Source organism: Myotis daubentonii, chromosome 9 (assembly GCF_963259705.1).
Source record: "Myotis daubentonii chromosome 9, mMyoDau2.1, whole genome shotgun sequence".
NCBI classification, from domain to species: Eukaryota; Metazoa; Chordata; class Mammalia; order Chiroptera; family Vespertilionidae; genus Myotis; species Myotis daubentonii.
Genome location: NC_081848.1, coordinates 76,214,570 through 76,240,238, shown reverse-complemented (window position 1 = coordinate 76,240,238; position 25,669 = coordinate 76,214,570). Strand labels below are relative to the sequence as shown.

General features: G+C 45.7%; 2 protein-coding genes across 4 annotated transcripts in view; one reads left to right on the top strand and one right to left on the bottom strand.

Moving 5' to 3' along the window:
• The window catches only part of PAMR1 (peptidase domain containing associated with muscle regeneration 1), a 138,901-nt gene extending 130,288 nt beyond the window's left edge, over positions 1 to 8,613 (bottom strand). For 2 of the 3 annotated variants that reach the window (XM_059709658.1, XM_059709657.1), the window contains exon 1: positions 8,474 to 8,613. The gene's annotated coding sequence lies outside the window, so the exon portion shown is untranslated. The remainder of the gene's footprint in view (positions 1 to 8,473) is intronic. The other variant, XM_059709659.1, reaches the window with a different exon arrangement.
• Positions 7,955 to 10,487, top strand: FJX1 (four-jointed box kinase 1). Its single transcript, XM_059709660.1, has one exon. It carries the CDS (start codon positions 8,220 to 8,222, stop codon positions 9,531 to 9,533), a length of 1,314 nt encoding a protein of 437 aa, XP_059565643.1. The 5' UTR covers positions 7,955 to 8,219; the 3' UTR covers positions 9,534 to 10,487.
• Positions 10,488 to 25,669: the final 15,182 nt, after the last annotated feature.

Here is a 25,669-nt window from a genome sequence, read left to right as displayed (position 1 = left end):
GTAAAGTTGGTAAACTCCTATCTTTGGTCCAAATGGGTTTGGTGAGGTAGAGAGTGATTAAAGCATTGAACTTTGTACCCTTTAATGCATTCTGGGGCCAAAGCAACAACTAATGGAAGCAGAAAGTGGATGCAAAGAGACAAGCTTGAGGAACAAAGCCCTAAGGACTCTCAGAAACGGAGGGAAAGTCTCTGAACCCTCCCAAGTCATGAAATAGGAATTTGGGTCAAGATTAACTGGAAATCAAATGAGTAGGAAAGGCCCTAATAGTAGAGTTGCACCACTGCCACCATCATCACCATCATCACCATCACCATCATCACCATCACCATTATCACCACCATCATCATTACCATCACCGACATCATCAGATTTATTGATTTGTTTGCCCCTGGAATGCAGAAAACTGGCTTTAAGCAATGAAACCTGGTACCCAGACAGCTAGCACACTCTCAACCAGGACTGCATTACTGAAGAACTTCTAACTGGTTTTCAACTACCTCATCATTGAAATATGAAGCTACCTATCTCTCTGTTCACTGCTCCCCACCAGCCTGTGTCCGTAAGTTACCCTCTACCTTTGCATATTCTTCCAGCCTCTTATGGTCCAACGCGATGACTTTTCCCAGGTCTGCAAGTCCCTCAGCCTCCCACTTAGCCCGCTCACTACTCTGATGACACTTGTCTGCACGGTAGGGAGCCCCCAGTTATAAATGACTTACCTGCTGGCCATCATTTTAATGTAAATGGATTTTAAAAAGCAGCAAAGGGATATATTTTCATTTGGAGTTAAGGCATCCATTTTTTATTTGAGTTTGAGTCTGTTGTGGAAGAGACGGCAGAAAAAAAATGGCTTCGAGGTTAATATAGCTAATGATTATGATGGAGGTCCCAGGAGCAGCCGATATTTCACTTGCAGCCACTTCTATCCTGGCTTCGCTGCCTGCAGTACTTTTCTTTTTTTTTTTTCCCACAGCCACCTCCATTAACACCCACCGCCTATGATGGAACCATTATGATAATATCTCTGCTGTCGGAAACCAGGATTGGTCTTGACACATTATCACCCCAAGAGCTCAGCCACATCGCACTAAGTCCTATTTATAATAACCCTTGGCAGGAGCCACCAAAATAAAACCTGGGATGTACTCGTGGGCCACCTTTCATCTGAGGAAATCAGAAAGCTTTACACGCTTAATTAAGCGTCAGCCTCTATCTGACTGATGAGCTGTGTGGGGCCTCCAGAAGCTGAGGAAGAGCAGCATTGCTAATTGCACACTGGAGAAGGCTCTGGGCGGATGAACAAAGAAATCAACAAAGCCAACGCGAGGCGCCTCCTTTAGTGCGGAAGGCTTGCTGAGTGAATTTTTTCAGGATGGGCTGAAAGAGTCTTAAATGAGTGATGAAGGGGCCATGGAGAGTCTCTGATCTGGCGTTCATCTAGGCAGGGGACCCGAGATGTGTTTCTGTTATGAAAGGAGATTAAGCTAATCCAACACATCCAAGCATTGGTTTTTTGTTTTGTTTTTAAGGAAAAGGAAATTGAGCTCCTGAAAGATCTGGCACACTGTTCCCACTGCTCACCTGAATGTCCTCCCCACCCAGTCCATGACCTGCAAACCCCATTTGCACTTCAAGACGCAACATCTGTCCCCTTGGTGAAGCCTTCCTGGACTTCCTTAGCATGTACTGCTCCCTCCTCTGTGCCCTCGTCTGCTTTATAGTCCTAATTAGTAATATTTATTGAGCACTTACTAAGTGGTTAATGCACATTTCATCCACACAGTAATGTTATGGAGCAGGTACACTTATCATCTCCATTTTTCAGCTGAGTAACAGGGCCAGAGAGGTGCAGGGGCTTTCGCAGGATAGCACAGTAAGTGCGAGACTCAGCCTGGCTACTGGCCACACGGCCTCCCCAGCGGCACCGTTGCGATGAAAGAGGTCTGGTTACATTTGTGTCCCTCTCTGGTTGGTGAGCTCCGATGTGAGAGGTATATCATTTAGGAATCTGGTGGCTGCAAACAACAGACACCCCAACGCAGAGTGGGTAAAATCACAGCAGAAGTCCAGAGGAAGGGCAGCTCCAGAGTTCATTAATTCGGGGGCTTGGTCACATCACGAGGACCCAGGCTCCTTCCATCTTTCTGCTCTGCCACCCTCAATGCGTGCACATAACTCCCCTTGCACTCTCGCAATAACTGCCCCAATTCCAGGCCTCAAATCTGACCTGATCCATGGGGAAAAGATGCCATACCTTTATCTGTGGCTTTTGGTCTTAGCACAGACATCTTTTCCAGAAACCTCCCTGAGGACTTTCCTTCAGGACTCACTGGCCAGAAAGGTGCCACATGCCTATGGTTAGGCCTAAACCAAACACTGGTGTGGGAACTGAAAGCACCATCATTGGTTTAACCCAATCAGGATTCAGCCTCCCCTCCAGCACCAGGCACCAGGGAGAGGTGTGGACACCTGCCAAGGAGAAGGGAAGATGAGGAGACAGCCAACACACTGATGCTGGCTTAGGACAAGAGCAAATCTGATGCCCTGTTACATATTGCCCAGTTCTTTGGCCTTTGGCAATAAAGGGCAGTTGAACTAAATTATAATACAGAAAGGAACTCATGTCCTCAAACGCCCAGTCCAGAATTTTCACCATCATCCCCTGTAACACGGTGTGATGACATGTGACTGAGATATGTGTCCGCGACTGCTCTAAAATTTACTAAATTAATTCACCAATGCTCTAACCTTTAGATTCTGGCCTCCAACATATTCTAATCTCCAGGCTGCAGGAACCTTTTTCAAAAGCAGGTCAAAGAGAGAGCGACATGGAATAAAGAGAAGCATAAAAATGTTAGGCACATCATAAATTAAGGGTTCGTGTCAACCTTGACATTCTTTCCAGAACACAGTGTATAAAGTGGCACTTATTCAGGCAGACAGGTTAATTGCAAAGACTATTACATCTCCTGACCTCCTTCTAGCTATCCAGCAGGAGTTACCTGGAATCAGGTGTGCCTACACTTGCCTCTGATAGCCAGGTATGTGAGGATAAGATCATTTAAGCAACTCCTGGAAGAGCCAGATCTATCTTGTCCTAAATAGAGAAATACCAAGAAAAAAGAAAATTATCTCCAAGCAGAAAAATAATGTGCCCTAGCAAGGAGAAAGAATGAAGAAGGGGAGACACAAATAATGAAGTTGATCCAGAGAGGTTAGAAAGCTACCCAAGGTCACATAGCTAGTGATAGCTGAAGCAGGAATCATACCCAGTTTCAAGGAATACTGTAGTCCTCTCTTTGACCTGGTCTTTCTCTCTCTTCCTTCTTGTAGAAGCATCTAGAAGGGTAAGTTCAGAAACCTCTATCTTTGGGGGGAGGGTCCTATAACTCAGAAGACCCGGAAAAGGCTGGGATTGCAGGCGGCAGAGTAGTGAGAGGAAGCCAGCACCTGGAGGCTGGTTTGGAGACTCTCTAGTCTTTCAAGAAGAGCTGCACGGGGAACCCTGAGAGGGTCCAGCTGGCCCCGCTCCATGGGGAAGGAAAACAGCAACATTTTCAGGGCAGATGCCCAGTTGGGGCATAAAGAGGGTGCACTGGGCAGGAACACCACTTGATTAGGTCCCTCAAGACCCAAGTGATGCTCGCTGGAGGACAGCAACAGGAAAAGGAAGAGGCCCCCATCTGGACAAAGAAACAGGGACACAGGAAGAAAAGGGAATAACAAAACGATAATAGTAAACTCTTAATCTTTTAAGCACTTGATAGGGACAAATTTAATCATTACAATAATCTACAGGGTTTGTTACTATTGATTACTATTAATTATCAGATGTTATAGAATTATTATAATTGATATTCATAATACCAATAATATTATTATTACTGCACATTACAGATAAATACACTGAGGCCCAGAGAGGGCAAGTAACTTACTCAAGGCCACACAACTGGTTAGTTTTAAACCCAATCTGGCTTCAGAGTTCATGCTCTTAACCATTTCACTTAGTAGCAACCCCAGAGAACATTTCCAAGCAAAATTTAATCTGATTGAGTCCACTTTGATTTAAAGCAATAATTTTTACATTTGACATTTTCCTATCAGTTTACAATTTGCAGCACGTTTTGCCTTCATTCTTCTGAATCTCAGCCTTGCCATTTACTTGATTTCAGATCCATTGTAAGCATGTCAAATTCGCGGCCCGGCCGCGAGTTTGACATGCTTGCCTGGCTAAGCTTCAGTTTTCCCACCTGTAAAATGGGGACAATAGTACCTGCTAGTAGGGTTTAAACCCTAGGCCAAGCCCATCATAAGCCCAATACGTGTTTGCAGCTAATGTTGTTGTGATGATTAATATCTCACTAGAACTTCATAACAAAAGCATGAGGTAAGGAAGCTTTTCTATCCTCATTTCTCAGGTGCGGAAACCAGCACTCATAGAAGGGAAATAACTAGCCAGAAAGGAAACAGCCAGAAAGTGGAAACACCAGACTTGGAATATGTTCTAACTCCAAGCTGCTGCCCTGCTCCCAACCCTCAACTCCACCTCCTCTCTCTTCCCCAGGAGGCACTGTTATAGGAACCAGATCATTCTTCAAACAGGTCTGTGGGAGTTTGAGGCCATTGGAAGTTGAGGCTCAGCGAGAAGCTCTGAGGAATTATATTAAGAAAGTTTTCAAGGTGAAAATTGGTACCCATGTCATGACAGATGAGGAGCACCTTCCCTCATCCCCCAGCAACTGCCAAGGGGGAGATGGGACCAAGGTTACACACTGTGATGAGCTGGGCTGTCCCCAGGAGCCACAGTGGCTTGGCCATGGGTGTCTGGTGAGGTGTCCTCAGGCCGGGAAGTGAAGGAAAACAAAAGTGTTTTCCTCCAACTCTGTCTAAAATAGTGATTTTCAATCTTTTTCTTCTCAGGGCACACATAAACTAATTACTAAAATTCTGCAGCACACCAAAAAATATATTGTATGTTTTGCCGATCTGACAAAAACATAGGTATAATTTTGATTCATTCACACAGGACAGCTATTGTTGTGTTAGCTGTGGACAATCTAAGGGAAAAGAGGTCAGTGCCCCTGACCAAATAGTCTGGTATTGCATAGTTGTTTTTGTGTCTGTTTTTCTCCCCAATTCAATGCTTTTGTTTAGTGCAGGATTTATCAGAGCCTTTATTATAAAAATGCACACTCTGAATGTTCATTGGGGCAGGATAACACATCAGCATTTAAATTTTTTTTAAATTTTTGAGGTGCACCAGCTGAAAATCACTGATCTAAAATAATCAAATGCCACCTTAAAACTGCATTCCTCATTGGGTTTGTTTTTGGTTTTGATTTATTCCTTTGGTTTTCTGTAATTCTGCATGTTAATGAACTTGATCAAGTTCCTATTAGTGTATCCTGTTCTGATACACCATGCATTCAGGCCTGGCGAAGGTTCTATGATCAAGTCAACCTGTCTTTAGAGCTGTGAGATCTTAGCCGACTTCGTTAAGACTCAGTTTCTTCATCATCACCAGTCATGTGAATGGAAGATTCTGGTAGTTGGGATAACCAGGTTTGAGACCAGCCTTCTCAGACTGAAAATCATATACTTCCTCCTACATAAAGCAGAGGCTTCGTTGATATTTTTTTCCCTAGTAGAATAAATAAAAGTTATTTTGTATCCTTTTGTAGTAAGATATTTTAAAAAAAGATTTAATGAATACTACTTGCAGACCTTTGTCTCATTAACATTCCAATTACTTATTTAGCAAATTGTTAATGAATACCATTAAGTGCCAGGCATTGTGTCAGGAAGCTATAAAACAACAGACAAGACAGACTCCTCATGGAGTTTACAGCGAACTATCCCTTTGATTATGTATAGCTTTTGTTAACAGCTAAAAAGACAGAGACACCAACTACTTTGAATTCCCCCACAGAACCTAGCACTTGGTGTAAGCCATGGTAGCCACACAATATTCTCAGAATTTAACTTAAACAATTAATTGTTCGTTTAAAATGTATGCACTTTTCTCTAATTAGATGATATTCTACTTCTGCCCACAAGGTGGAGATCTTGCTTACAGTTTACCCAAGCTGAAAGCAAAGCATTCAAAAAAAAGAAAAGAAAAAAAGTCTCAGCGGAAGCTAATCAAAAAGTCAAAAAATTAAAATTGAACTCACTGAGCCTCTCTTCAGTGTAATATACCTTGCTAGGTGTTAAGAGAAATAGAAAGTTGATAAGACATAGTCCCTGCCCTGTAGGGAAAGGTAGGGGTAGGGAGCTTGCACAGAGCAGGAAGACAGTACCCCTCAATGAATTCATATGTTTTGATGTGTCCATATGGGAGCAGCAGTAATATCATCATCAGATAAGATCTATGAAAAGGCAATGATATAGCTATAATGTAGTGCAGAACAGATGCAACAAAGATCAATATGGAAACACCTGAGAGTATAGTGGGTCAGTGCTGGTAGGCCCTCGGTGTGGTCGGATGCCGCTGCTCAGCCACAAAATCAGGGTGTCTTCCCAGAGCATTATTCATTCTTTGGTGAATAAAATGCACTCAGTGTCAGCTGATGACCTAATATAGCGGAAACCCCCACGTGCAGTTAATGGGGATAAAAAGAGAGAAAAGAAACACGGGTACGGAAACAAATTTAAAACTGCTTTCAGGAGGTGGATTCCATCCCCACCAGCAATCATGTGCCTTGCCTGGGAATTGGGGTTTGGATCTGGGACACACACTGGTACAGAGAGGGAAGAAATAACCCCCATTCTTATCTAAGAGTTTTCCTGGTGGATTGAACTCAAAGGTGTCTGGAAGACAATGTGATCTGTTGTCTTATTTGTTTTCTTAGGTTTTGCTCCTCCAACCATTTTTTTCACCCTTAAACCGTTATACCATTAAGTAAAATGCAATATGGGGATTCTCTTTGTTAAATTGAAAACCACATTTGGGGAATAAAGTGATTGGGTAAATGAGAGGGGGAGAGAGAGACAGAGAGAGAGAGACAGAGAGAGAGAGAGAGAGAGAGAGAGAATGAATTACCAACTTGATACAAATATGGAACTTGTTTGATGGAGGGAAAATCAAGCGCATGCTGCCAGGAGACCCGAGCTAAAATTTTAGTTTCTTCACTTGCTAACTGTGAGATCTTGAGCAACCGCCAGCCCTGCTTTGTGCGTATTTTCTCATAGAATAGTATCATTTCCTTAGAGAAATCGTCCTGGACACCCCCTCCGCCCTCACCCCCCGCACTAGGTCTAATCCTCGCCCATCATGCTCTCATAGCAACTTGAACGCCCCCCTAGACTGTAATATAAGCTCCATGGGCCCAGGGACCCGGATCTGTGGATTTTACTGAGGCCAGAACCGAGGGCAGACACCGTGGAATGGGTGAGGGAATGAATGGAGCTGACCTAGATGCTCCACTGGCACAAGAAAGGCAGAGCGACCAACCTCAAAGCACAGTGACCGGTGGAGGTGAGCGCGCTCTGGCAAGTGGGTGTCGGTTCCAAGCTGTTGGCTATAAATGGTTCCTCTACCCTCTGGAGTCACAGCCTCTGTGGCTCAGAGAAATTCCCAGAGATTTACATAAGGCTGAGTGAATCACACCGCCGGTAACGGAGAAGGCAAAGGGACCCGCCCTGATCCGGCTCAGGCTGCGCCTGGGCGCAGTGGGGGTAAGTCCGAAGTTTGGAGGAGGCCAGGCCCTGCCCAAGCCAAGAGACCCCGCGACCAGTCCAACCCCCGCCAGGGCCCGGGCGCGTCCCTCGCAACCCGCCCGACTCCAGCTCAGCGCCGCCCCCTCCCACGCCCCCGCGCGGGCTCCGCTCGCCCGGCCTCCTCCCCGCCCCTCGGTCCCCAACCCAGTGTGGGGCTGCCTCTCCGAAGCAGCCATTGCCGCTTTAAGGGGAAGAGGAGGAGAAGGGGCGGAGGAGTGGGGGGCGGGAGCGGCGGCGGAGGAGGGGGAGGGGGATCCCCCTCGCGCCCACGTGGTCCGGACGCCTGTGAATCGCGCCCGCCGGAGGGTCTCACAGCGAAATACAAAAGCAGCTGGGAAGCGGCGGCGCAGCGAGTTCCCAGCGCCGGGGAGACTCCGCACCGCCTCGCGGCCGCGATGGGGCCGAAGCGCCCGGAGCCCGGGAGCCGACCGGCAGCCGGGCCCGCCTCGCCGCCGGGACCCGGGCGCCCGGGCTCGTCTTGAAGCGGCGGGAGAAGCATGGGCAGGAGGATGCGGGGCGCCGCCGCCACCGCGGGGCTCTGGCTGCTGGCGCTGGGCTCGCTGCTGGCGCTGTGGGGCCGGCTCCTGCCGCCGCGGACGGCGCTGCCCGCCTCCCGGCCGCCCGAAGACCGAACCCCGCGCCGCCCGGCCGGGGGCGGCGGCCCGGAGTCGGCGCCCCGCTTCCCTCAGCCCCCGTTCCGGGCGCGGGACCCCCGCGGCGCCTCCCTGAAAACTTTCCGGACGCTGCTCACCTTGGCGGCCGGCGCCGACGGTCCTCCGCGGCGGCCCCCGGGTGAGCGCCGGCGGCGCGTGCCCGACGGGCGGCCCCGGCCGGAGGAGCTCGCCGTGGTGCACGGGGGCGTCTTCTGGAGCCGCGGCCTGGAAGAGCAGGTGCCCCGCGGCTTCTCCGAGGCCCAGGCGGCGGCGTGGCTGCAGGCGGCGCGCGGCGCCCGGGTGGTGGCCCTGGAGCGCGGGGGCTGCGGACGCAGCTCCAACCGGCTGGCGCGCTTCGCCGACGGCACCCGCGCCTGCGTGCGCTACGGCATCAACCCCGAGCAGATCCAGGGCGAGGCCCTGTCCTACTACCTGGCGTGTCTGCTGGGCCTCCAGCGCCACGTGCCGCCGCTGGCACTCTCCCGGGTGGAGGCTCGGGGCGCCCAGTGGGCGCAGGTGCAAGAGGAGCTGCGGGCGGCGCACTGGACGGAGGGCAGCGTGGTGAGCCTGACGAGCTGGCTGCCCAACCTCACGGACGTGGTGGTGCCCGCGCCCTGGCGCTCCGAGGACGGCCAGCTGCGGCCCCTGCGCGCCGCCGGGGGCGAGCTAGCCAACCGCAGCCGGGAGGAGCTGGTGGACCTGGTGCAATGGACCGACTTGATCCTCTTTGACTACCTGACGGCCAACTTCGACCGGCTCGTCAGCAACCTCTTCAGCCTGCAGTGGGATCCGCGCGTCATGCAGCGCGCCACCAGCAACCTGCACCGCGGCCCCGGCGGGGCGCTGGTCTTTCTGGACAACGAGGCGGGCTTGGTGCACGGCTACCGGGTGGCGGGCATGTGGGACAAATACAACGAGCCGCTGCTGCAGTCGGTGTGTGTGTTCCGAGAGCGGACAGCGAGGCGCGTCCTGGAGCTGCACCGCGGCCAGGACGCGGCCGCCCGGCTGCTGCGCCTCTACCAGCACCACGAGCCTCGCTTCCCGGAGCTGGCTGAGCTCGCCCATCCCCATGCCCAGCTACTACAGCGCCGCCTCGACTTCCTTGCCAAGCACATTTTGCACTGTAAGGCCAAGTACGGCCGCAGACCTGGGACTTAGTATCACCGTGAGGAAGAGAGAGAGAGCGAGAGAAACCCCTGGCCGGGGAAATGGATGATGGGGGAAGGGCTGTCGCCTCTGCCACCGCCTGGGACCAGCCAGCCAACGCCCTGCCAGTGGCTTGAGCCAGAAGGCTGCTGAAAACTTCAGTTTCACCTACCTGCCCCCTTTCTCTCTGTCTCAAAGCTGTTTCCTTTCAAAGTTCTGGGAGAACTCACCCAGGTGAGAAGTGTAACATCCCCTCCACCCGGCTTATAAAAGGATTCTTCCCTGTGGCAGCAGGGAGTTTGAATAAGAAGAAACTGGCTGCCTGAGTTTGCCCCCCCCCCCCCCCCCCCCCGTGGCTGTCTCTGTGGGAGATGCATCCTTATTCCTCGACCTCCTCCTCCTCCTCCTCCTCTTTCCCAAAAAGGGAAACTTCTATTTGAGCCTTTGAGCTCATTCTGCAGTTTTCTACCAAACGCAGCGCTGGCGGCCAGAGGCGGCTGTGACATTGGCTGGTGGAGCCCCCTTCCTGTGTTCTCCCTTTGTTCCAGCTGGTGATGGTGAGATCACTGTTAAGAGCTGGGGAACGGATCCGGATAAGACAAAGAGATCAGGACCTCCAGAACCTGGGGAGCCCTGCAGACTCTGTATATCTGACTTGTTCTTTACCGCTTGTCATTTTGGCCTGAAGGCTGCAAATGTGGGACTGGCTGGCTGTGTGCACTGAATCACATAATGCATTTCTCCCCCTTTCCCCCAATCGACCAAAATTTTGACAATGATGATGTTCACCAGAAGAAAAAAAAAATCAATTTCATGCACTTTACTTTGTTTTTATTTTAATTTTGTATTGAGAAAAAAACTTTTTTATTTGACAAAATTTGCCTACTATGTATATATGTGATAAAGTGTGGTGTAAATATACTAAACAAACTTATATTTCAATAAAAGGGAGTTTAAAATTTAGAACTTAATTCCTGATGGTTTTAACTGTTGGAGGTATCTGATGCCCTGTCTGGTTTTAGAATGAGTTTTAGGGTTTCTCCTTTATGAATGCGCTTTTAAAACAAACCCCAGTTGTGACTATGGAACTTACAGAATTAATTGCACAAAGACAAGAACAGATTCCCTGTTCTGCTCACTCAAATGAACCCTAGTGCTGGAAATTTCAGGTTTCAGCATAGCCTGTGGGGGAAGATGGAGAGAGAGGGGGAAAGTATTCTATTTCCTGGCAAATAAAACTTTGATATAAAGGGATTTCACTGTAATATATTCCTATATTAATCATGTGGCAACTATGATAGAACCAGATGTGCAGACTCTAAGATGACACATTCCCCCCTTTTAAACCTAACTACAGTGGTCACATGTTGCACATTGTTTTCAGCATTGTAATTACCGTGCATCACACTGTGTACAAATAATAACCTGAACACATTGTGAACAGGTAGAGAAAGTCGTAAATTAATTCTTCTCTTTAATCTCCTGGCATAAATTCCATTGCATCCAGGAGATCATAATCTCCAACATCTGGACTCAGCATCCAGCTCTGTTCAGAGATGATACTGTTTATTTTTCCAGGTCGTCATAGCACGGTCCCCTCGGAGCAGCCATTGGGAGCCCGGGAAAAAGTGTGCAGTGCTTTGTATTTGACACTTGGCCCCTGCTTCTTGGGGACTTTAAATTTAGAAGATATTTTTGGATTGTCTTAAACTTCTTTTGACCCATGGAGGAGGGGAAAGTGGCTTTTTGTTTTACAAGCCATTGGTGTTTTATCTTGGCATTTTATCTGATGTCTGGGTCCAAGTGATCTTGCCTGTTATCTTTTGTTGTATGCAATGACCTTTAACTCCAAAGTAAACTTTTGTTTACTTTAAAATGTCTTCTTTGACTAGTATTTATAAACCTGGAGTTTTATAGACTCCCGAAGATATTAAATCTCTGTGGGTTCCCTTCTGGCTCTGCATGGCAACACAGCGTGTACCTTAACTACAATTTAATGCCACCCTTATGTTTCCGTGCCTTATGCTGAGCCAAATCTTATCTCAACTGAAAAAAAAAATAGAATCCATAAACTTTGTAGTGATAGCCAATTTCTTTCATAATATAGCCACAATGTACTGGTAATGACAAATACTTCTTTTTTCAATACAGTGTTAGAGAGAGACCTCCGATAATTACCTTTCAAAAAGAAACATTTTCCATTTCTGATAACCAATGAATAACTCTATGAGATTTGCTGCCTAAGTCAAGGGAGGCTGCTCTGAGGAAAGGATAACTATTCAGCAACCTGCATTTTTACCCGTTGTGGTCGTCAAGGAAAACCATGACCAGAGATAAGTTCAAAGTTTCACAGATTGTGCATGAAATACACCCTGACTCCCATCTCATTTCTACACTGGCGAGTTCTGGGCCAACAGCATTCTCCACATTCCTCCTAAACTTCAGCTCCAAGCCCAGACTTGACCATGGGTAACCCAGAACAAGAAACCAAGCATAATTTAAATGACTTCTTAGATTCTTTAGTGAACCGTATTTGCCTGGCCGAGAATAAGTTTAATTACATGGTGGAGTTGTTAAGGGAACCAAGACTTAATGACAGAGAACAGGTTTTAACTTGCTTATTCTTCGTGGATAATCGGTAGGCTGTGGGACAGAAAGATCAATTAAAGTTTTGCCATGGTCAGTGAATGCTGTTAGGGCCAAATCATTTTGCAGGTGAAGGGGAAAAAAGCTTCCAGACTGCAGCATGATGTGGAAAGAGTAATGGGTTCTGCAGAGACTATATTCTGAATTCTGTCCCTCACCTATTTTCTTTCAGCAAGTCATTTAACTTAGTTTCCTTGCCTATGAAATGGAGATTCGATCAGAGTATGCTGGGATTTAAATGCTAACATATAAAACATAAGGGCACCTCGTAAGTATTTTTTTAAAAAACTCACTTCCTATTCATCTTTAACAAAACTTGCCCTTCTTACACTTCAGTAAACTTTTACAAATAATTCTCATCATCAAAACCAAATCTAGCAGTTTTCAAAGTCAGGTTCAGTTTTTGAAGTGTGGCAATAAATTAATTCAACACATTGAGGACCCTCGTCTAACACTATGGAAAACCCTGGATCATATGGGCAAGGGCACAGGTTTGGCCTCGACATGGGCTTGAGTGGGTTGTTTCAGGATCTAAGCAGACTCTGCAGAAAGGAGTTATACCACAACTATATGAGGAGATTTTATTAAAAGTAGATAGCTCCTTGCAAATTCATCGCCACTTCTGGAAAGCATCAAAAGGTGATGACTCTTTGCAAGAAGAACAATCCTCCCAATTCCTTCTGCCAAGAGAAAGTAGGCAGTCGACCTTTTCTCTGTGGATTTGACTGTTGATTAATTCGCATTGTCAGTGCCATAGTTCTAAACTCTATTAAGATACTTGCCCTCCTGAATCAGGAAGCAAAACAAATTATTCTAGCACATCTCAACACTTCTCAACATTCTGCCCATGACGGTGGCTAGCAGAGCTCTCAAGCCTGAGGGGTTGATTATGTGGATTAAATGAGTAAATATTTGTGATATCCTCAGAACAGTGCCTGGCACATAGCCTATGCACTGTAAGTGTTTGTTTATTGGTGGGGTAGATACTTTTCTCCTCTAAGTCAAAACCAGAGGCACTTGGAGCCCCAGGCAGGACCCTCTTTCATAATCCTGCCATATCTCTGCAGTCACAGACGACTTTCTGCATGCTTCGATTTTGGCCCAGGAAGACCAGCCAGAGTGCCTGAGTCTGGCAGGAATTACCTAAAGCCCACAGTTGTCAGCTGGTTGTCTCCTTCCTGAGAATGCCCTCAATATGCGTCGTCACGTGCACCCCTTCTTTTTCACAGGGAGGCTGTGATTCTGTTTCTCATGTATCTCATCAGCTTCCCACGTATCTCATCAGTTGTAGAATTTGCATTTTCTGAGCTACCCAATAGTCCGGGATGATCCCAGCCTGGGCACTCATTATTTGTCTCCCCACACATCTGTCCCATCCCACAGGACCTCTAATCCCATATGGTATAAGGTCTGAAGGGGCAGAAGAGGAGAGAAGGAAGTCTGCTTGGCTTGCTCCAGAAGGGAATAGAAAGTAAGCTACCAAGGTGGTCTGGAAACCACGGGCACAGTTGATACCCAACTGCAAGCATACGCTGATCATTAGAGGATGTTGGGGGTCAAGAGACCTGGGCCACTTCTGACTCATGTGTGACTTGGGAAAGTCATTGCCCCTCTCTGACTCCAGGTGTCTTACCTGGAATGGGAGGTGTTTGATTTGATTGGTAACTTTCCACTTTTTTGTTTATTTGGTTGATTTTTCTACCAGAACTCACAATAAGTCACAGACATAAGAACGCGCGCACACACACACACACACACACACACACACACACACACACACACACTCAAAGGACTGAAATCAAAGTTTCCCACAGCAGCATATGCAACACACTTTCAATATTCAATTCCATTTTCATTCTCTTCTCTTCTTCTACTTCCCATTGCCAGGTGTGACCCTCTAAACCAGGGGTCCTCAAACCTTTTAAACAGGGGCCAGTTCACTGTCCCTCAGACCGTTGGAGGGCAGGACTATAGTTTAAAAAAAAACTATGAACAAATTCCTATGCACACTGCACATATCTTATTTTGAAGTAAAAAACAAAACGGGAACAAATACAATATTTGTATTTGCATGTGACCCACGGGCCGTAGTTTGAGGACCCCTGCTCTAAACTGATTTTAATTCATAAGTGCGGCTCGGTCTACTACAGTGTGCAAAACACCAGCCATAGCTTTCAGTCTGTTCTGAATGTATGAGCAAGTAGTGCTATTGTGGGGCTTGGGAGGAGAAACAATTCTTTGAATCTCTGCCTCAACGTGGCCCAAGGACAACTCAAGAGGACAGTTCCTTTTCTGTGCAGTCATAAAGATCAGATGGAAGAGTCATAATTTCTTTATGTGATTGTTTTACCAATTTCTCTGTGTCCTGCTGTGGGAGAAACTACATTAATAAACTATGTCTCAATGCTGCCTCGCTGGAATTTTTTTCTCTGCAGGACTCCGCCAAATATAGTTAAAGGAATGCTCGTTTTATTTATCTTTTCAACTTTCTTTCCATTTTGGATATGTCTTCTTGACACTTTTGAAATTTTTCTCTTAAATGGTACCTTTATTTTTTTTTTTTAAGAGAATAGAGAAATAACTATTCATCAAGTAACAACAACAGAAAAAAACCTCTTTTTCCCCCTTCCTTTGGCGCCATATGGTATCTTTTATAGCTTTAACAGTTATTTTACACCCTATCCAGAAAAATTAAATAGCTTGTGTATAGAACTGGCATTTTCCCAGGATCAGCTCACAGGTTTCACTTTGCTGAGAAATTGCGGGATAATAATAGAGAAGTGTCACTTTAAATTTGATGGTCCTGCATCATGCATTTGTCTCTGCTTGTTTATACCTTCCCCTCAAAGTATATTTTTTAATGCTTTTAAAAGTCTTTGTCCCCTCCTGGCTGGCGTGATTCAGTGGATGAGCATTGACTTATAAACCAAGAGGTCAGGGTTCAATTCCTGGCGGGCTCCATCCCCCATGTGGAGCATGCAGGAGGCAGCTGAGCAATGATTCTCTCTCATCATTGATGTTTCTATCTCTCTCCCCCTCTCCCTTCCTCTCTGAAATCAATAAAAATATATTTTTTAAAAAAGTCTTTGTCTTCATCCTACAAATGGCCTGGAGAAGCAAGGCGAGTAGGAATGACCGCATACATGATCTTTTTCTCTCTTTTTAAATTGTGATAAAACACATCATAAAATTTGGCATTTTAATCATTTTTAAGTGTACAATTCAGTGATATTCTACTATGAACATTGTGCAACCATGCCACTATTTCTAAAACTTTTTCATCACCCCAAAAATTGTCATCATTAAGCAATAACTCCACATTCCTCCCTTCCCCCCAGCCTCTGGTAACTTTTCATCTACTTTCTGTCTGTACTAATTTGCCTGTTCTACATATTTCCTATAACTGGAACCTTGCAATATTTGTCCTTTTGTGCCTGGATTTTTTCACTTGCCCAGCCATGACCTTGGTCCTGAGGGCAACATGGCAGACCGTGAGCAGTATCATTTGGGAACTGGCAGAAATGGATTTGAGTCTGACATCCACCATTTCATAGCCACGGATTTTCAGACCAATTGATGAACTCTTCATTTTCCTCATCTGCAAAAGCAATGGGAAGACTAGATATTCTCTAGAATCCCTTTCACCTCTGGACGAAGGCCATGATTTTATGTACAGCAAGCCTGCAGATGAATCTCAGCCCTAACTTCCAGTTTCTTTTCTCTACCTGAAGATTCAATACTCTCTAAGTGCCTCCCCCAAAAAAGTCCCAGGAGCCGTGAGCTAGGCTCTGTGGATTCGGTGGTGAGCAAGATATGTAAGGTGCCTGCCTTCATGAAGCTTAGAGTCTAATAAGGAAGATGGAACATTTTAGGATCATAGCAAAATAGAGCAGAAGGTACAGAAATTTCCCATATTCTCCCTGCTCCAACACATGCATAGTATCCCCATTACCAACATTCCCACCAGAGTGGTTCCTTTCTTACAATCTAGTAACCCACATACACAAATCATTGTCACTCAAAGTCCATATTTACATAAAGATTCATTCTTGGTGTTGGACATTCAGTCGATTTGGGAAAATGTATAGCAAAATACACTATAGTGTCATACAGGATAGTTTCCCTGTCCTGAAACACCGCTGTGTGCCCCCTATTCATCCCCTCCCTCCCCCTTATCCCTGGCACCCACTGATCATCTTACTATCTCCATAGTTTTGCCCTTCCTAGAACATTATATAGTTGAAATCATATAATATGTAGCCTTTAAGATTGGCTTCTTTCACTTAGCAATGTGACCTTAAGGTTCTTCCGTGTTTTTTCATGGCTTGACAGCTCATTTCTTTTTATTGCTGAATTATATTTCATTGTCTGAGTGTACTACAGCTTATTCACTCACCTACTGAAGAACAGCTTGGTGGCTTCCATGTTTGGGCAATTATAAATAAAGCTGCTGTAAACATTTGTGTGCAGGTTTTTGTGTGGACGTAAGTTTTCATCTCCCTTGGATAAGTACCAACGAGTGCAATCACTGAGTTGTATGGGAAGAGGATGCTTAATTTTGCAAGAAAATGCCAAACTGTCTTGCAAAGTCACATTTGGTTCTTCTTCAAACTTCCCAGTCATTTTAAAATATTTTCTTCTTCTCTTATGTTTTTAAGATATATTCAATTATTTAAAAGTGTACACCTGCTTACTTTAGTAACGGAGGTTCTGGGTAGTCTAGTCCTGCTGGTGGGTGTTTCCTGACTTTCACATATATAGGGTTGCCCAGTAAAACACAGGACACCCACTGAGCTTTAAATTTTAGATAAATGATGAACAGTTTTTTAAAATAAGTTATATGCAATATTTGGGATATGCTTATATTACAAGTTATTTGTTGCTTATCTGAAATTCAGAGTCATCTTAGTGTCTTGTCTTATTTTGTTTTCCTAATTCTGGTAACCTGAATACAGGAGTTCTGCATTTTCTAATTTTGGATTATAAACTCATTCATCCAGGTATCTGTGAGGTTCCCATTTTGTTTGGGTTGAAGATTTATCCTTCCTAAGATGTTTTCATTTCCTTGTGTCAAGCGACCACCGCCCCCCTGGGTTAACCCCAAAACTGGTTCATTTTTAAAAATATTTTTTTTATTGATTTCAGAGAGGAAGGAAGAGGGAGCGAGAGATAAAAATATCCATGATGAGAGAGAATCATGGATCGGCTGCCTCCTGCAAGTCCCCTACTGGGGAACGAGCCCACAGCCCAGGCATGTGCCCTTGGCCGGAATCAAACCTGGGACCTTTCAGTTCGCAGGCCGACACTCTATCCACTGAGCCAAACCGGCTAGGGCAAAACTGGTTCATTTTTATATTAATTCTTTTTCCAGGAAGTTGAAGTCTTAGCAGGTAGTGTCAATTTAAATGCTAACCATATATGACGACAGGAATCTTCTCAGGGATTTTTTTTCCCCAATCAGAGTTCAGGCTAAGTCAAACAATTTCCTCTCACATCTCCCTTTGCTGGAAAGATGGAGGTTTCCTTTGAAGGTCCTACTTTTATTTCCAGGGGCAGCACTTTTGGCTTGAAAAGGTCTAACTTTCCTCCCAAATCATCTGAATACAAAGATCTCTCTTCTCTCTCTCTCTCTCTCTCTCTCTCTCTCTCTCTCTCTCTCTCTCTTTCTCTCTCTCTCTCTCACACACACACACACACACACACACACACACACACACACACACATACACACACACACACACACACACACACTCAGGGCAGCCCTAGTTTCAGTTCACACCTATCACTCTGATTTTGATTCTCTTTTTGCTTTGGACCCATGGGGATGTTCCTTGCATTTTTCTGAGCTCAGCTCTGCATTTAAAAAGATGTTTGGTATATTGTATAAAACATTTAGAGGTGCTTTATAGAGGGAAGGCTTTTTAGGTCGTTTGCCTTATTGCTAGAAGCAAAGTCCACCTGAGCCCTTTCTACACCTGCTACCGAATCCTGCTTGCAATGAGCCGGCCCTTACTTGAGGGCTAGATGCCCTATTCAGAGAGATTTCACCACAGTGGAGACATTTACTCTAATAGGGTTTTACCTGAAATAATTCATGAAACCAGTGAGCCAGGAGTCAAGAACAAATTCTGTTCTGTTTGCCACCAGCAAGTTGGAGATATAAACCAGGAAAACGATGAAAAGGAAAGAAGAAAAGAAAATATTGGAAAAGAGAGAAAAGCGGAATGGGGAGGGATTGTTTAAAAGAATCCCATGTGGTAGAGTGGCTGAGGGGCAGCATTTGCCTCTGGAACATGTAACACTCAGACTGACCTTCAACCATCGTCATAGCCAGCAAAAGTGATGCCACATTGCAGGCAAAAGAGCTGGTGATTCTGCAGGTTACATTTAGGGTTAAAGAAAGGTCAAGTCAATTCAGGGAAAATTAACTTTCCCTCTGCATCAGCTTCCTGCCCTCACAGCAGCTCCCAGATATGCCAAGTTCGGCCATCACCCCTTAACTCTGATGACCAGACTCCGCCAACTTCGTGAAGAAAACAAAGCCTCTGCCATTACAAGTGAATCCCAGCCTTGCCTTTCCGGGGGCAGCACATTCGGCTTCATCATGTAGTGAATCCCTCTCTAGTGACCTATTAGCAACATCAAAAATGCTAATGAAGGAAGAGGTTAAGCATCTTTGACTTCTCAAGACATCCAGCTAATAAAAGATGTCCCAAAAACGTTGCTAATCAAAGATGTACAAAAAAAACCCCCCAAAAAACCAAAACCTAAAAATCAAAATGTTGCTGCGTGGCTCCCTTCTTCTCCATCTGCGTTTGGTTGAGACCTATCCAAATTCTCCTTTTAATATAGCATTTCTGACCCAACACCACATAAAGTATGTATCTTGGAGGCTGTGATCCTGGGTGCATGACTCATACCACACAGATTATTGTAATGCTTCTACATTTAGTAACTTAGATGTTGGTGCTCCATGTGAAGTCCCTGTTGGGTTATTTTCAAGCGATTACTCATGGCCTAGGTTATGTGCAGTCTATATCAGCACAGTTATATTGGTTATTAGACTATTTGGAATACTTCCAGCTGGCTTGATAAAGGCCTATTGCCTTGCGTCCTCACAGGGCCTCTCCAATTTTCCCAAGTACCCCCGCCCTTCTCCTGAGCAACTCCCCTGCTTCTTAGGAAGACACTATGGCAGTGGCTCTCAACCTTCTGGCCCTTTAAATACAGTTCCTCATGTTGTGACCCAACCATAAAATTATTTTCGTTGCTACTTCATAACTGTAATGTGGCTACTGTTATGAATCGTCATGTAAATATCTGATATGCAGGATGGTCTTAGGCGACCCCTGTGGAAGGGTCGTTCGACCGCCAAAGGGGTTGTGACCCACAGGTTGAGAACCGCTGCACTATGGCATAGTGCTAAAGGCCTGGATTCTATCCTAGGTCAAGGTTCTCTGGGTTCCAACCTCAGTGCCTCCATTTTTTGGCTCTGTGACCCAGGGCAGCAGGTAAGCTCCCTAACCTTCAGTTTTCTCATCGGAAAATCCTATATAATAAAGAAGTAATATGCAAATTAACCCTCACACCCTCACAAGATGGCTGCCTAAAACCAGGCTAGCAGGGGGGTTAGTGAGGGACGACCAAATGACTGAACAGCAAGTTGCATGGGGCGACCAGTCTGGTAGGGGGGTTAGTGAGGAACGACCAAATGACTGAACAAGCAGGCTGCGTGGGGCAACCAAGGCCGGCAGGGGGGGCAGTTGGGGGCAATTAAGCTGGCAAGGGGGCCAGTGAGGGATGACTAGGTCAAAGGGGGGGGGCAGTTGGGGGGTGACCAGGCCGGCAGGGGGGACAGTTAGGAGCGACCAGGCCAGCAGGGAGGGGGCAGTTAGGGGCGATCAGGCTGGCACACAGAGGCAGTGAGGGGCGATTAGGCCGGCAGGGGGGCGTTGCAGTTAGGGGCAACCAGGCAGGCAGGCATGTGAGCAATTAGGAGCCAGTGGTCCAGGATTGTGAGAGGGATGTCCGACTGCCAGTTTAAACCAGCAGTCAGACATCCTCCAAGGGATCCCAGATTGGGGAGGGTGCAGGCTGGGCTGAGGGCCCCCCCACTCCCCTGCACAAATTTCATGCACTGTGTCTCTAGTAGGGATAATAATAAGACCTACCTTTTATGAGTTAACATGTAAAGCACTTAGAAAAATGCCTAGCACATATTAAGGAAACAGGAAATGTTAGCACGAAATAAAGATGTGAAGTCACAGACAGATAAGCAACTTCTTTCCTACCCCTTTCCACCCAAAACCAAGGTGGCTGTTAAATAACATATGCTGAATTTAATAATCCCACTTGAAGACATCCAGTGTAGTCTGTGTATTGTCACATAATACAATAGTTCAAGAGAAGCTTCCTTGTTGACTGCCTTCCCATGACCCATTCTATCAAAAGCAGGTTCCCTATGTCTTTGGCGGTTCATTATTGATCTTTCCTGAACCAATCTCTTAGCATATTTCTCAAAAGTAAAGCCACAGTGGCCTGCTGATAAAGGGAGATCGTCCACACAGTGTCAAAGAAACGAGGCCATCATCTACAGAGCCGTTTTAAAAAATGAGCTAAAGAAGATAAAGCCACCTTTCTAAATCGATCACAATGAGGAACAGAGGGGGAAAGAAATTCAAACTAGAAAAGGCACATCAGGGCCCAGCAGTACTTTTGACAGGTTTACAAAAGACTTTCCCAAAATGCTTAGTTGGTGCCCGTAGAAATGTGCGGAGGCCTGGGAGGAAACAAATTGACCTAGGATACCATCCCAGGATAACAGATGCCTGGGGATTCTGTGAAGCTGTCATCAAAGTCACCATTGCTTTAATCGCCCTGGGCAGCAACAGGAGAAATTGGAGGTGAAGAGGGCGGATGAAGTTCTTAAGACTTTCCCCGGAGGATGCCACACAGCGATCACTCTGTGAAGTGCACTCTCGTGAACTCCATAAACTTTGGGATTATTCAGGCTAAAGGCAAGGCTCTCTTCCTTTGAAGGGATTCGTTTCTGCAGTCTGGTGGGCCTTGGGTTTTTTCCACTGATCTACGCTGCCTCCACATGCTGTGAAAGTCCGTGCACATAAAGTTCAGTTGGCATTGCCACCCCCTTTGCAGAAAGGGTACACAAAATATTTCCCACCAGGAGGACTAAGAAGGCAGAGTGAACATTTATCATGGTTGTTCCATTTCTTCAAGAACACATAGCTCACTTGGGGAAATTACGCAGTAATTTCGTTGGGTCTTAAATCTAAACGCCCCCATACAGCCAAAAAGTGGGCATGTGATCTCACCCTGGTCAACTGATTTCTCCCTCCTAAGACTTCACATCTTAAGCAAGAAACAAATTTAAAAAATTGAAGCCAATTTGTTCCAGCTGGTGAGACAGTCTAGTGGTTCCTGCTACCAGAACTTTCTGCAGCTGCCTGGGACCTTTCTGCTCCAAACCACCTACTTCAAACTTCCTGTCAAGTGAGTGTACCATTTTCTACCATTAAATTCCACTTTTGCTTAGGTTTTCCAGTTTGTTGTGGGCTGTTACTTACAATTAAATATTTCTGTCTCAAGAAAACAATAAAAAAGTAGGAGCGGTAGAAATGCTGTCTGGAAAGATTGTCTCTGACAACAGATATTTCACCTAATGCTTTGTCACAGGGGTAGATGGGGTGAAGACTGTAGAGTCAGGGGAGGAAGACTGCCTGCCTCCTCCCATCAGCTTGATTGGATAGTGGCCTTCGACCCGGCTGGCACCCCTGTTTTCACCTGGCCCTTGGACTGTGAAAAGGCAGGCCTAGTGGCATCCTGGGTTCCCTGCACCCAGCAGTGTGTTGGTAAATGTTCGTTAATTGGTTTTGGGTAGGAAAAGGGGAGAAGAGATGATTTGTAATGTTTGCCAATGTCCGTGGTGTAAATACTCCCAATTTCAAGCTACCAATGTGTGGTCACCGAATACAGAGGTCTGGAAGAGATATGCACCATCAGCTATCCTAAGCCAGTGTGAGCCAGCTCCACTTCTACCCTTCTAACTATAGCAACTACCCAAGAGAGCTTCTGGGTTATAATAATGACTAATTTATTAAACACTTTACCTTTGGTGGGGCACCATTTTAGGGTCTTTGCATGTATCATCTTATTTAATTGAATTGTGATGTCTGAGGCAGGGACAATTATTATCCCTATTTTACAGATCAGGAAACTCAGATACAAAGAAAATAAAACACTGTTCAAAATCTAAGGCTTGGAAGTTGAGGTGCCATGATTTCATCCCTGATCATTGACTGTAGAGGCAGCTTTTTGTGCTGACAGAGAGAATCAGATCGTAAAAGACTTCTTCTTCCCCCTAGAGCAGTGATGGCGAACCTATGACACGCGTGTCAGAGGTGACATGCAAACTCATTTTTTTTGGTGGATTTTTCTTTGTTAAATGGCATTTAAATATATAAAATAAATATCAAAAATATAAGTCTTTGTTTTACTATGGTTGCAAATATCAAAAAATTTCTATATGTGACACGGCACCAGAGTTAAGTTAGGGTTTTTCAAAATGCTGACCTGCCGAGCTCAAAAGGTTCGCCATCACTGCCCTAGAGTGTGGGAGGTGGCATCAGACTCCAGCAGCCCAGCAGAAATGGCAGGGGCAGCGCCCACAGATAAATTCAACACAGATTTTTAAGTTTTTGAGTCTGAGTTTCATTTTTTGTATGCATATTCTGATTATTTATGTCCCATCTACCACCAAAAGGATGAAAGGTAGCTTGAAATAATAAATTTAACAATGATTGAGTACCTACTCCAAACCATTTACTTGGCCTACATTTTATCTCGTGTCCATAATCCTTTAGAGCAATGGTTCTCAACCTGCTGGCCCTTTAAATACAGTTCCTCATGTTGTGACCCAACCATAAAATTATTTTCGTTGCTACTTCATAACTGTCATGTTGCTACTGTTATGAATCATAATGTAAATATCTGATATGCAGGATGGTCTTAGGCGACCCCTGTGGAAGGGTCGTTCGACCGCCAAAGGGGTCGCGACCCACAGGTTGAGAACCGCTGCTTTAGAGGTAAGAGTTATTCTTCCCATTTTTGCAGATAAGGAAACTAAGGCTTATTAAAAGTTGATCCATTGAAGCCCATATAGCTAATAAGTTGCCAAAGCAAGGTAGATTTTTTTTAAAAAATTATCTTCATTTTATTGCTGTAGAAACAGGCACATAGAGGTTAAGTACTTGCTCATGTGACATAATTAGTCCTGAGGCAAACAAATCCCAGTCCTCTGATGCCAAAGCCCATGATAGTCACACCACATCAGTGAGTCCTCTCGCTAAGCAGACCCCCAGATAATGCAGCTAGAAGTGATTTTCCTAGGAAACCCTGGCTGGGTGACTTAGGAAGGAGACTCTGCTAAGTGTCCAATGAAGGAACAACTGTAATTCCACTGCTCAGAGGGCTCCCTCCCAACCATTTACTCATGGTCCCCTACCTCTGGCCATTTGCTCATGACCCACGAAGTCAACACTCTTCTCTCTGAAAAGCTCACTTGTCTTGCTAAGATCAGCAACAGGTTAAAATCAATATCCAAAGGTGGTGACTTCTAATCTTCTGCAACTCTGCCATGGGAACTGGGCTGGATGGTGAGGTGCATCACCAGAGAGCAGGAATCTCCTCGTGTGTGATGCTGGAGTTGGCTCTTTTTTTTTTTTTTTTTTTACTATGTACACAGCCCAATCTGACCGACTTGACTGGTGTGATATGGATGAGGTACTCCCTTGATTGGTGATAATGAGACTTTTCAGTGTCTGTCAGTTAACAGGAACAATTTGAAGTCATCAACCGACTTGACTTGACAGCTTCGCCTCTAACTTACAGCTCAGAGGCAGGCCTGCTGAAATATCAAATGCCTTGAGGAAGTCATTGATGCTGGCTCAGGAAGGGTTAACACGCCCCAAAGTGCCTGCCTTCGCTCTTCCAGCAGAGAGAGGAGGAGGCAGGGTGGGGGTGGGATATATGTCACATTCAGATACATATCCATAGCCAAGTAGTGGAGAAACAGTGTTAAACCGTAGTGTTCCCTGCTCTGGTTTGCATACTAATATCTTTGGGATTACTTTCCCCTGCTCTGGCAATCTGTCACCTGTAGCTGGGGAGGAGAGGCAGGCAACGGAGAGCCTAGACAACGGAGTAGCATGCTTTTGATTTTTCTGAGCAGCCTTCTGGGTCCTTGAAGTAATTTGGGAACTGATGGTAGGGAAGTCCTTCAGGAACACCTGAGAATCTCCCAGGGTGCTTCTCAACACCTCTTATATTTATATAATATTTATATAAATATTCCAAATGTATATAAATATATCTTATATAAAAGGCCCATGGCCGTCACGTCCTAATGCCGTCACAACCAAACGAGCAGTGGCTCTCAGGGCAGGCGGGGCAGGGTGCAAGCTACTAAGCTACTACTGGTGGGAGAGCTATGAGCACTGGAGGGCGGGGCAGCGAGCTATGAGCCTATGAGCGGTGATGGGCAGGGTGGCCAGCTGAGGCAAGTGGAAGCGAGCTACTCACGCACGATTTAATGCACGCTGGGCCTTTATATATATATCCAGCCTAAAAAATAAAACATAGAATTACCTTATGACTAGCCTCCCCACTTCTGGATATATACCTAAAGGAATTGAAAGCAGGATTTGTGCACCCCTGTTCACAATAGCCAAAAGGTGGAAACAACCCAAATGTCTATTGACAGATGAATGGATAACCCAAATGTGGTATGTACCTGCAGTGGAATATTATTCAGCCTTTAAAAGAAAGGAGATTCTACCACATGCTATAACATGGATGCACCTTGAAGACATTAGGTTCAGTGAAACAAGCCCGACATAAAAAGACGCGTATTGTAAGACTTCACACTTATCCGGGGTAACTAGAATAGTCAAATTCATAGAGAAAGAAAGTAAGATGGCAATGGCCAGGGACCAGAGGGAGGAGGAGATGGGAAGTTATTGTTTAATGGGGACAGAGTTTCAGTTTGGGGAGATGAACACATTCTGGAAATGGCTGCTGGTGATGGTTGCATAGCACTGTAATGCCACAGAACTGTGCACCCAAAAATGGTTACAATGGTAAGTTTCAGGTTATATACCAGTATATGTCATCAGTTCGGCCTATGCCGCCAGAGTACTTACAAAGCAGGAGCCGAATGAAAGGCCTGGGAGTGCATTGCCATTATCTGCAAAGTGTGCTCCAAATGTCAGCCAAGTGTGCACACGCGCCTGCCCTTACTTAATCTTCAGGAAGGTATCAGCAGCTTCTCTTGACAGGGGAGGCAATCAAGGTTCAGAGAGGGAAACTAGGTTACCCAAGCACTGCAGCGAAAGAGGGAGGCCCGAACCTTAATCCGCCTTTCATCAAATGCAGCACAATCTCCACCTCCCAAATGCCTGGAAAAAGGACCCCTCTATCAGGATGTT

Excerpts from the sequence above, each read along its gene's own strand:
- FJX1 (XM_059709660.1), top strand. The coding sequence starts at position 8,220 with ATGGGCAGGAGGATGCGGGGCGCCGCCGCCACCGCGGGGCTCTGGCTG.